The sequence below is a fragment of the Copadichromis virginalis genome, linkage group LG14 (assembly GCF_057382275.1).
Source record: "Copadichromis virginalis isolate Kocher_CV1m ecotype Utaka linkage group LG14, C_Virginalis_male_GT1.1, whole genome shotgun sequence".
Classification (NCBI taxonomy): Eukaryota; Metazoa; Chordata; class Actinopteri; order Cichliformes; family Cichlidae; genus Copadichromis; species Copadichromis virginalis.
In genome coordinates, this window is record NC_140631.1 from 42,163,810 (window position 1) to 42,176,309 (window position 12,500).

General features: G+C 44.2%; 1 protein-coding gene across 1 annotated transcript; it reads left to right on the forward strand.

Moving 5' to 3' along the window:
• The first annotated feature begins 6,310 nt into the window (after positions 1–6,310).
• On the forward strand, positions 6,311–9,496 carry sst1.1 (somatostatin 1, tandem duplicate 1). The gene is made up of 2 exons (XM_085431016.1): positions 6,311–6,504; positions 9,125–9,496. Exons 1-2 carry the CDS (start codon positions 6,364–6,366, stop codon positions 9,341–9,343), a joined length of 360 nt encoding a protein of 119 aa, XP_085287142.1. The 5' UTR covers positions 6,311–6,363; the 3' UTR covers positions 9,344–9,496.
• Positions 9,497–12,500: the final 3,004 nt, after the last annotated feature.

Here is a 12,500-nt window from a genome sequence, read left to right on the forward strand (position 1 = left end):
GTAACGCGTTACTTGTTACTTGTAATGTGTTACTGTAATCTGATTACTTTTTTCAAGTAACGAGAAAAGTAAGGGATTACTATTGCAAAAACGGTAATTGGATTACCGTTACTTTCCCGTAGGAACGCTGCGTTACTAAAACCGTGATTTTTTGCGAGAATGTCTCACAACAGTGACGTAAGCGAGTGCGCCGTTCGTGACAACAGCTGTGTGCAGATCAACAATGGATCACATATCGAGTGCAGAGAGAGTATGAGCGTGCAGCGTTTAAAGCGTGGAAGTACTGACCTTACTTTGAGTTTGATTCCATAAAAAGTGACAAAAACATTAGTGTCCGCTGTGCGTGGGAAGAAAACTTCTTTTTACAGCGAAAAAATCCCTAAACTTCCAAACAAGCACCGAGTAGCTACGACGTAATGGGAAACTCACAGAGAAACTCGCGGATTCTTCCACTGACCGCGGCACACCTGCACCAGGGTAAACCTCCGCCTGCCCCACTCCTGCTTTACAGGTGAAAATAGAGCAAAAGGACCGCTGAGTCTTTGACTTTATTTATTTTCTGCTGTGTTTTACTTGCATCTATTTGAAAGACTGAGTGTAAACACAAAAAATATTTTATTTTATGAGCTGGAATGTGCAGAAAATAGGTTTAAATGTTAAACTAATTTATTCCAGTCAGAGAATGTTGCAGATAATTAAATTTTTGCTTGATGCATAAAGTTAAAAGATTAAAACTAATAAAACAAGTTTTAAAAAGAGACTTTTCCATTTGATTACATTTTGTATGATGGATTATGTAGAAAAAGTAGAACTGGGCTGAAAGATCTATCACTTTATCACCTACTCAGGTTGTAAATCGTGCTTTTAAAAAGCAACTAAGTAACTAAGTAATTAATTACTTTTGAAAATAAGTAATCAGTAAAGTAACGGGATTACTTTTTTGGGGAAGTAATCAGTAATTAGTTACTGATTACTTTTTTCAAGTAACTTGACCAACACTGCACACATGCAAAGGTGAGTTTGGCAAAGTGTTTAGAAATCATCTTCAGGTAAGTGTGGTTCAGGTTCTCTCTGTGCTTTGCTGGACAGCTAGCTGAGCGGCTAGCCTTTACTTGTTGCTAACTCAACTTTTTACATCAGGTTTGTAGGGACGGTTGACTTTTCCAGGTCTCATTGGAATTAAAAACAAAGTCCATAAAGTGCCTTAGCTGTAACACAGACTGCATGAAAGCTAGGCCAATTATTTCTGAAGCAACAGATAAGAGAAAGTCTTACTGCTAAAACATGTTTCCACTCACACCGAATGACGGGGGGGGGGGGGGGGGGGGGTCTCATTTCTGTTATTTAAAATGATAATAGAGTCAAGTGAGTGAATGACTCCATGCTTCTATTCCTACAGGTTATCCAGATCATGGTGGCAGCTGTCAGAGCTGCACAGGCTTCCCTCTCCACTTCCTCCAGCTCTTCCAGGGTGACAACAAGGCATTCCCAAGCCAGCTGAGAGATGTAATCTCTGCAGCACGTCCTGGTTCTGCCCCAGGGCCTCTCCTGCTGTGCCTGGCGACTCACCTAGGGTTGCAAAGCAGCTTGCAGAGGCAGTGGTAGACAGGCTAAAGCATGATTTATGGATGATTATAAGCAGAGGCTCTGGAGACGAGCTTATGTGGAGTCCAATTAAAAACCACAAACTCATAGCTGGATGCATGCACGCTGAATGCTGATTGGTTGAAGGGTCAAAATATGAAGTGTGGCTGCAGTGAAGAGTTTCCACACTCAGCATCACTGAGAGATGTTCTTTAGCCTTTAATGTTATTTTAATGTTCTAAGGACCTGAAACACCAACAACATGCATGCATGAGTCTGCACAGCTCGCTGTAGCACCTGCAGATTACCGACCTGCAGCCGTGCACGTCGCGCTTCTGCGGCCGAGCTTCTCTTCACAGCTGAGCTCTGCGAACACACTGAATGTATCAGCTGGAGTTAATACTGCACAGCGGTCGGGGGAAATCATTTGCATCATATTTATGTGAGAGCAGAGATGAATCAGCCTCGCGAGTCTGTAAGTTGCTGTTCCACAGGGCACGGGTTCACACGGCGTGCAGGAAGTGAAGACCTGAATTTATTTATCCAATGTTTCCGAGCTGGGATGTTCTGATGCTCAGTGCAGGCTGTTTAAATGTGTATGAGGTCGGTTCATTGTGCTGTCGCACACATGACAATATCTGATTTGTTGTTTTTTATTGTGTCTGAATAATTTCGCCTGAGCAGACATGCAAATAAAATCAGGGACACGATGCTCCAAATTGAGACTGTGCAGAAGGAAGCAGACGAATCGCAGCAGGCCGTTAATCCACAGATCGCCGCCTCGCTCTGTCTCTCCGTCGGGCTGTCGTCCTCTAACTCGCACCAACAGGCCGAACCAATCAGCTGTCACGACAGGAAGCCGCTGTGGTCCGAACACTCACAGAGGCTTTTCTCCGTGACCGCGTTGGACAGGTGTGGAAAGTGTCCTGTCGGTCGCCGTTAGCATTCTGACAGCTGAAGCTTTCGGCACGCACTCCTGCGAGGCGTGCTGGACATATCGATGACAGACGACCTCTGGAGGTCAGAAGATCTTCATGTGTTTGTGCATCTCTGTCATAAAGCTGAAGTCTTTCTTTGTTGTTGTCCTGAACTTCCTGCCCTGAAGACTTGAATCCATATGAGATCCTCATCACCTCGTAGGAGTCAGGATGCTCTGTGAAATAAATGCAGTGATTTTATCATAAATTATATTTTATTCATAACAGAACATAAGAACATAACAAATGTGGAAACTGGAAACAACAGACATCTCTTGGTTTTGGGGGGGTGATAAAAATATGAGCTCCTTGTGAACATGATGGCAGCGACACATCTGTAAAAGTAGGACAGGTCCATGTTTGCTCTCTAACACCAGTCTGTGACGGTCTGCTTCGTGCTCTCGTTGCTTTCACGAAGCTCCAGATGTTGTCAGCTGGTCAGAGGTCTGCTCCTCTGCTTTAGTCTGAGTTTGGATGGATCTGACCTGTATGGAAGCCCGTTTCTAGTATCCATAACTCGAAATTTCGACTTATTAACTCGAAATTTCAAGAAATATAACTCAAAATTTCGAGTTACTTTTCTCAAAATTTTGAGTTAGCTCTGCCAATCAAAAATCTACGTGAATGAGGTCGCTTTCTTGTTACCTGGAAGCATATGACGCAGAGGAACGCGCACTCAAAAACGGATCCCAACAAATTGGCGCTTTCATGAGTACGTTTGCTGACAGAGACTCCTCCAGGTTCTCTGAGATGCCGATGGTGACGTGCTGTGGATGTTCACAGATGGTGGATGTCTGCCCGTCTTTACACCAGAGAAACTCCGCCTCTCTAAGATGCTCATTTTATACCCGATCACGTGACTGACCTGCTGCCAGATGTTTCTGTTTAGCATCACTTACTTTTCCAGACTTTTGTTGACCTGTCTCGACTTTTTTGAGACTTTTACTAACATATAATTCAAAATGAGTTTATTATGAGTGTGGGTGTGATCGGTTTCCTCTCGTGCTTGGATCAGAGCTCAGCTCTCGTCAGACAGATGCAGCTTCAAATGCTGCTGCGACCTTTTCAGAGCGTTTGATGAACAATAACAAACACACTGGATGTGTTTGTGTCATTTCTGAAATGTTAGCATCATTTTTAGTCCTGCTCCAAAGTTTGGGGTCATTGAGAAACGTCCTTGTTTTTGAAAGAAAAGCACATTTGCTTTCACTTAAAACAACATTAAATTAATCAGAAATGCTCTGACAATTAGTGATTAATGAAATTATTAAAGATGAACAACAGTAATACCTGCGTAGGCGTAGAACGGCTCTTTTCCAGCAAATGTCACTGCAGAGCTTCAGCAGCACACGTGTGAGGAGACGGGCTGACTGCAGTCATGTGAGCGCCGCTGCAAACACACTCAACGAAGCTTAAAGCAGCGAAAATGTCCTTGACGTGGGTCAGAGTGTGTCAGGCTTCGGTCCAGGCAGGTCAGCGTCCCGATCGATAGATTTCCAGCCGATCAGCTGATCTCCAACAATGATGCCGTGGAGCTCCGACCTCGGCCCTGTCAGTCCAAACACCGACTCGTTATGAAGAAGCAGCTGACTCACTGTGTTACTGTGCTGTGTTTCATCTTCCTTCATTCACGCCAACCTGGCCCCGCCCCTCCCTGAGCCTGGTTCTGCCAGAGGTTTCTTCCTGTTAAAGGGGAGTTTTTCCTTCCCACTGTTGCCAAGTGGTCCAGGCCCTGGTCATATGCAATGTGAGTGTATTAAACAGCGGTGGCTGTGTGTGCACGGCCATGTTTCAGGTTTTTCTGCTGCAGTATTAAAAGAGGAAAACGAGGCTGTGAGGGGAGCAGCAAACAGCGACGCGTCTGCAGCTTAACAGCAGGACACTGTTGGTGGGAAGAGCCTCGCTGCTGCGACTGAAGCTTCGTTACTGAGACTCCCACAGGTCTGAGCACATTAGGACCTCGACAGGGGTCAAACGTGAGCTCGCAGTCACAACGGACCAAAGAGCCGCTTGAGCTCTGCAAATAACCCCAAACGCAAAAATGAGCCCATGAAATGAACATGTTTCCTCTGCCTGTACGTCTGCACTGCATCACGTCAGCGTCGGATCAGCTCTCACACGAAACTAAAGTAAAACAGCCTCAAAGCCGCGACGCACGAGCTCATCGCATGTCAGCTGACTTACAGGCACAAACTGTACCACACAGATTTCAATAACCACTCAGCGGTGCGTGTCAACAGGTAAATGGTTTTTCATTGACAGACCTGCAGGCAGCAGCACAATGATGCGCTCGATGTGAGGAGGGCGGAATAATTATTTCAAACCAGAGCTGATGCTTCACTGAGCACACGACATTTATCAGCAAATTGAGTCAGAGATGGAAGAACGAGAAGAAAGAGACGTGGCAAGAACAGTTACCTCACGCTCACCTGGACCCTAAAAATAATCAAATCAAATAAGCATCAGCCAGAGCATCATCCTGCCCCTTCACCTGCTCGCCATCTCACCAACACACGACTGCTCAGTGAAACAATCAGTAAAGCTAGACTGAAGTAAAAATGAAAACTGGCTTACAAAACTACTTAAACTGAAGTAAAAATGCCCAGAAAATGTCTTCAGCTTTAGTCTCTACCAAGCAGCTGCAATTCCTTCAATGTCCAGCAGAGGCAGCAGTGAGTCAGCCGCAAAGACATGTTAATAAACCCGTTTACAGTCTGTCCATCCATCTGTTTGCTCCTTTTCAGGGTCGCTGGAGCCTATCCCCGCTGTCTCAGGGTGAGAGGAGGGGTACACCCTGGACAGGTCGCCAGTCTGTCGTGTTTTGTGTTTACTGTGATAGAATAGAATAGAATAGAATAGAATAGAATAGAATAGAATAAACCTTTATTATCCCACGGATGAGAAATCTCGGTGTTACAGAGCTCTTACAGCACGGGAAAAGAAAATATAACAGGAGGACACAGGGTGGTCCTATATGCAGGTAACAATGTACAGAATACAGTAAACAAACAGGCTGGTGAGTAAGATGACCAGAACCATGTTAAGCTGCATCATAGAGTCTCGCTCCTTCCTACACTGAAATGAAGTGGACTGTGAAGTGGGGTGCACCCCCAAAACCAAGTGAACAACACGTTCAGCCATTTATGTTCACAGTGTGTTCACAGAAATACCTCAGGATTCATGACGACATCATCACACATCATCTGTTTAAGCTCACGGGCGCTCGCTGCGCCGACACAGGAGGAGCAAACGTCAGCGATGCAGGCAGAGGAGGCTCTCTCCACAAAGTTTCACCTCCTGTTTACTCTCTGAGCTCCTCTCTGCCCCCCCCAGTCCTTTGGTGGAAGTGTCCAGATTTCACGGACACTTCCTGTCGATCACACAGCATCAGTGACTTTAATAACGCGGCTCATGGTTCTGTCTCTTCGTTGACGTTTGTTTCAGGCAACCTTATTTGACAACAGCACGATCAAACTGGAAATTCTGGCCCCATTTGGTCCCCTGTGACAACATTCTGGACACGCCCCTGTGCTAAATCTGATCATGTGACCGCCTCCTGTCCGCGAACCTCCGGCTGAGAAACAAAGTGAGTGGGAGGGAGGGAGGGGAGGAGGGGAGGAATTTGAAACCGGCTCATTTCACTAACAATCATCATCATCATCATCAGTCACCCCCCTCCACCCATCACCAAACCCACCCCACCGCCCTGGGCAATGACGTCAGCGGGGCTTTAAAAGAGCCGCCGTGACGGGACAGAAGCAGAAGATCCTCCGAGCCGCAGACAGACACACACGTGACGAAGATGAACTCCTCCTCGCGCCTCCGCTGCCTCCTCCTGCTGCTCGTCTCCCTCACCGCCTCCATCAGCTGCACCTCCGCCGCGCAGAGAGACTCCAAACTCCGCCTGTTGCTGCACCGGACGCCGCTGCTGGGCTCCAAACAGGTCCGACACGCGCACACGCACGCGCACACACGCACCCATTTCATTTGATTTCAAAAAATCTGTTTGAACTTTAATTGGAGTCTAAAAAGTTTGAAAATGATTTTCTGTGAAAGTTTTGTAGAAAAATGAAAAACTGCAGGAAAAAGTTTGAATGTATTAAATGTAATGAAACTGTAAAGGTGGAGGAAACATCACTGAGTGCAGACAAGGCTGAATATTGTCTTTATGAATGAACAGCCATAAACAAATGTACCAGATAACCAGGAAGCAGCTCCTTTAATGAAAAACACAGAAACCTGCAGCTGGTGTAAAAATCACAGCGGTTTGTTCTCTGTGAACGTTTGAGGGCTTCAGCTCTGATTTCAGCTCTGTTCACTCCTATCAAAGAAATCAGAGGCTGAAAACATCATCATCATCATCACTGAATAAAATCAGACAGGAAGCAAAAGGATGCAAATAAAAGCTTCAGTCTTTATTAAAAACCCTGAGGCTTTAAATCCAGAGAAACGTTTCCCTCCATCACAGAGCGCTTCAGCTTCACTTTAACTACACACGTCCTGAACCAGTCTAATACCTGACAAACGAGCTGAAATCACACCTTCTCGGTCTGTGAGGGCTTCTTTTATTTCTTCGTCGTGACCTGCGTGAAGCTCTCCTGACGATGACGAGAGGGCGAGGAAAGGTTTGTTTGGCGGCTGTAAATCAGCCGATGATTCATCTGCTCATCGCTCCTTTGTGGATTCTTTATGGTCGAGTCTGGAAAGCCCGAGCGACCGATGAAGACAACGTTACTGCTGTGTGATGTTTCAGACGCTTTCAGCAGCCACTCGCGTCGTGACTTCGGTCAGACACGAGGTGAACGTTCTGAAGAAGCTCAAACAGCTTCTTCTTCCATCAGTGAAGGTTTGCAGCAGAGATCATGCAGGACTGTGACACTCTGCTGCAGGCGCTCAGCTCTTGCATCCACATCTCGACTGACGTTTCCACCTCGGCTCCACATCAGCTGCTTCTTCTGCAGCTCGACTTTCACCCATAAACATGTGAACACAGCCTCCATCTCTTTACATAGAACGGTCATTTCATCTCAGTGTTATTCGTACAGCACCGGTTCACACTGTAGGCTAAAGACTCTACAGCAAGAATCAGACGACCCGCGGCGACAGTGGGAAGGAAAGGAGAGAGAGATGGGCAGAGAGGACAAAACTAAAATGTGATGACACACAGCAGGTAGAGATCAGTGCAGACGGTTGGTGTTCAGAGAAGGGCGCGGCTTGCTTTTTGAGTAAAACGGAGGATGTGGTTCCTCTCTGCAGCACCGTGACGCCATGAAGACGCCACGCAGACAGGAAACACGACGGCGTCTGACCTCTGCAGACTCACAAACACTCAGAAACTATGACATAAAACCTCTTTTTCTGTTTTGATGTGTGCAGTTTTCTTCAGCATCCCACAAACTGCTCAGCAGGAAGTGAAGGAGTCACAGCTCACCCTTTCACAATAAAGCTTGAGAGTTTTCAGAGCAGGGCTGCACGCTCCAAACTTAGTTTGTGGTTTTCTGCCCCCTGGAGGTTTAAGTGTGTTAGCATCTTTCGCTGATTGGCTTCAACCTCGAGATATCCTGCAGGTCACGGCGATGTGTTTAGAGGAATCGTCTTTGGAACAACTTTACAGATTACTGTGAAAAGTCTTTAGTTACATTAGATGTTTTCAAAACACAACTCATAAAATCTTTAAGGAAAAAGTCAAAAACATGTTTAAACTAAAACTTTAATATTTATCCACCAAATAACAACTGAACGCGTGTTGTTACAGCCGGTGTTTCAGCGACACGCTCGAACCTCAGAGAGAAATCAAAACAGCGAAACAAATTTGTCTGTTCAGAAATGTCAATAACTAATTTCACCCACATAATAAATTGTTTGTTTGTGAAACAGTAAATACAAATGAATGGATAATGAAAATATTTTGCTATTAGCATTGAAAACTATACCTTGATCATTTTTCAAAACTACTTATAAAAAAAATTCACTTATAATAAAACAAAACCATTTATAAAAATTTCATTATTATTTCATTTAATTCTCCTCAGGAAAGAATTTATAGTAATATATGAATTAGATTTCAAACAAACATAAACTCACAAAGAAAAAACTTCTGAACATCAGAAGCTAAATTTATCTAAACTAAATCATCATGATCACGATTTATTTTATAAAATTTGTTTTGTTTTTTCACAGTGTTACTACTGTCAGTCAGTTTGTAATTATACATTAAACACAAATAACTTCATTAAATCACAAAATAAATGTCATTTTATTATGTTGTGCAAAAAGTAAAATCTTCACTTTATCAATTTTGTTTTTACTACTGAATCTGGGTGATGTCACAGACAGGAGATGTCCCTATATGGTCATCTCTGGCACCAAAGCCCCGCCCACCACCTATTTAAAACAGTTAGACGGTGGGAGATAAAGATCATGCAAAGCTCCCCTCCCCCCTCCCTCACAGAGTAAAAACAGGAACTTCGTTTCACTTTAAGCAGCCGACGCTGAGCTTTGTTGGGCTCCTCACGTTCCCGCACTGAGTTATTCGTGTGTTTTTCATCTTGACGTGTTTTCAGGACATGTCGCGGACCTCGCTGGCAGAGCTGCTCCTCTCTGACCTCCTGCAGGTGGAGAACGAGGCTCTGGAAGAGGAGAACTTCCCTCTGTCCGACGGTGAACCCGAAGACATCCGCGTCGACCTGGAGCGCGCCGCCGGCAGCGGCCCGCTGCTCGCCCCCCGAGAGAGGAAAGCCGGCTGCAAGAACTTCTTCTGGAAGACCTTCACATCCTGCTGAGAGCCTCCTGCTCCTCCTGCTGTACAGAAACACGAGACTGTCGTGATTAGTTTGGATGAAGTGTTTTGATTTCTCTGAGCTGATTCTTTCCGAATGTAAACTTGATGAAACTATTTTTAATTGTTGGTTTGAATAAAATCAGTTTGAGACAAACACTCGACCCCGTCTGCTGCTCGGGGGGTAAACACCTTCATCACGATGAAGAACTGCAGATTTTATGAAGCTGATTAATGCTGGTGCCGGGGAGGGAGGGCTGAACAATAAAATAACTTTAATGATGGTTAATAAAGAGAGGAAGTGGCTCCATAGCAACCACAGGGAGGAATATTTAATCAAACTGAGATAACAAATCAGATCATAAGTTTCCATTTTATTGATCCTCAGAGGCTGGACTGAACATCACAGCAGAGAAATCAATAAAAATCACCTGTGCAGATGTTCAGGCCATAAGTATGTGGACACGTGTGCACTGACACGGAGGAGACGGGGGGCTGTGGGCTTTCTTCACCACAGAAATCAATCGCTTCGCTCAAAAAAGCACATTTCAAAGCCAAACACAATAAGTAGAAAAAGCGACATTTGTGCATGTTTTTTCCAGTTTTAACTTTTCATTTTTTGCACATTTTTAATTTTAGGCTGTGAAACATTTCGACACAGAATGACCAAATAACAGAACCTCGGGTTTATATCAGCTACATGTTTCAGTGTCCTCCCGTTAGCGCTCGCACAAAGCTTCTGTTCTTCTTTGTCAAAGACAGATGATCACATCTGTCAACCTTCCCGCAGCGCTGGCGACATGTCCCCGAGCACGCCTGAACGCAAGGATTTGGTTTTGGCATTGGTGGGGACGGATGATTCAACCATCGAACTCTGCCCCGTTTCTTTTCTTTTTTCCATTTTGTCTTTGCTTCTTGATAAAAGGAGAAGTATACTTGCCTACACATGCTATTCTACCTGCTTTTAAACCGTTTAAAATTACAATTCATAGTTTTATATGTGAATTATATAATGTTAAATTCCTATTAAACAAATGACTGACTAAGTATTTTAGGCTTTAGTTTACTTCCATATAAATCAGGTATCATACAAACATAAAAATAGCTTCAAATACAGTCATGACAATAAAAGAATATGACTTTAAGGACTTAACAACATCACTTCAGTTACACCAACATCTCTGACACATCAGCACTAAGGGAACACTGAATGACCTGCTGGTTTTGTCCATAAAACTACTCGTCTAAGATGACCACAAAGTAAAAGATCTCTCAGCAACATTATGCAACATTTTAGGCACTGTTGCCCCGATCAGGTCAGTGAGCTGGGATGTTTTATTCTAAACATGAACTACTGTTACAGCAACACACATGGACTACATGCCCCACACAACAAACACATGCCTGCTCCTCTCGTTAGCTGAAATGAACTGCTGGCATATTGGTTTTATATCTGTACTGTCCAGTCTCTCCTGGTGGACATGGCATCACATTATTCATGGTTACATACAATTTTAGACTGATGCCTAGCGCCTACTTGCCAACCTTGAGACCTCAGAGTTAGGGAGACATTCAAAGGGGCTGGGGAGGGGGGTATACATGTACATACATATATACAAAAAACTTTTTACAGTGTTTATTTATCGGATAAAATAAGTTAAATGTCACCGTTATTATTGTCCGGCCAGAAACAGGCTGGGGGTGTCCTTTGTGGTCTAAGTGGGCCGGGTCCTCCGAAAGCCAGGTAGACCGGAAATGAGCGACTGTGAAATTGGACGGTGTAGCCTTCAGAATTACGTCACCTGCCATCTCCTCCTTGCTGTCTAAAATATAACCGGACACTGGTGTAGATGTTCTCACACAGCAGTTTATTCAGCTGTGTGAGAACCCCGGAGGAATCCTCCCGAGGGATTAATAAAGTTTTATTTAATCTAATTTAATCTAATAACTTTAATCTCAGCCAAACCGATTTACTCACCAACAAATAAAACACAACTAAAGCACTGAAAAAGGCCAAACAATAACATGTTTACGTTGTTTGACGTTTACACAGCTACATTCTCGCCTGAAAATGTGTTAAAAGTTTATTTTACGACCCAGAAAGATTAATAAGAGTAATCCGGTCGTGAAGTCTGACGTCACCTAAACTCCGCTGCAGGTCCATATATCAAACGATCACTGTGGCATTACTGAGAGTTAAAAACTGTCTAAAGTCTTTCATCTTTAATAAAATGATCAGCGTTCTGCTCTACCAGGTGTGACAACTGAGTTTAACATCCAGGCATCCATGAAAACGGAATTTATGACATTTAACGGAGTTAGAAGTTAGCAGGGAGTTAGCTCGCTAGCTTCTATCTAAATACAATATAGCATGTCCTGACTGCGGGGTTTTGGAAACTAATTCAAACGTACAGCTCTGTTATCACTTCCAGCATAAATGAAGACAGAAAACTAAACAGCAGTGACGTTTGTAGGGTTACTGAAGTTGGGCTAGCTGGTATATAATGATGTGCTACGTGACCGCTAGCGACACAGCTATGTTAGCATAATATAAACAAGCTAATTTTTTTTCCACTCGATAAAAGTTAACGTGAGTGTTCTCGGTGGTCAGGAACAAATGTAATCGCATGGCAGGATGCTGTAAAAGGACCAAACTTCAGCCAGGAGAACAACTGAGATAATCCATCCACAATATGAGGTTAGTCATTAATATACTGCTGCATGGGCTGGGCTGTAGTTACATCCTAAGGTTTTAAAAACTGGCCTAATCACATTGGCCATATTTGTCACATGAGGTAGGACTCCAGTAGAGACCGTAATTTAACTCTTTCTGCTCCGCTGGCTGAATGAGACGCTGACAGATCGTTTTTTTCTTACTATTGGGTTTGTTTTTCTTTACTCGAAGAGATCAAATTATTGGTGGGGACACGTCCCTTCCGTCCATGCCAAATCTACGCCCTTGCCTGAAAGTGTGGGCTTGGCATGGCTGAGCACAGGAAAGCTAAACGAGGGCCGACAGACAGACTGGTGTGGAAAAGCGTGTCTACAGTCAGCAACAGAGAAATGAATGCAAACATAATCAGAGCACGAGCCTCCAAACACAGAGCCAATAAAGCCCGATGTTCTGTGAACCTGTCCCCAAAACTCTCACCTCCATTTTA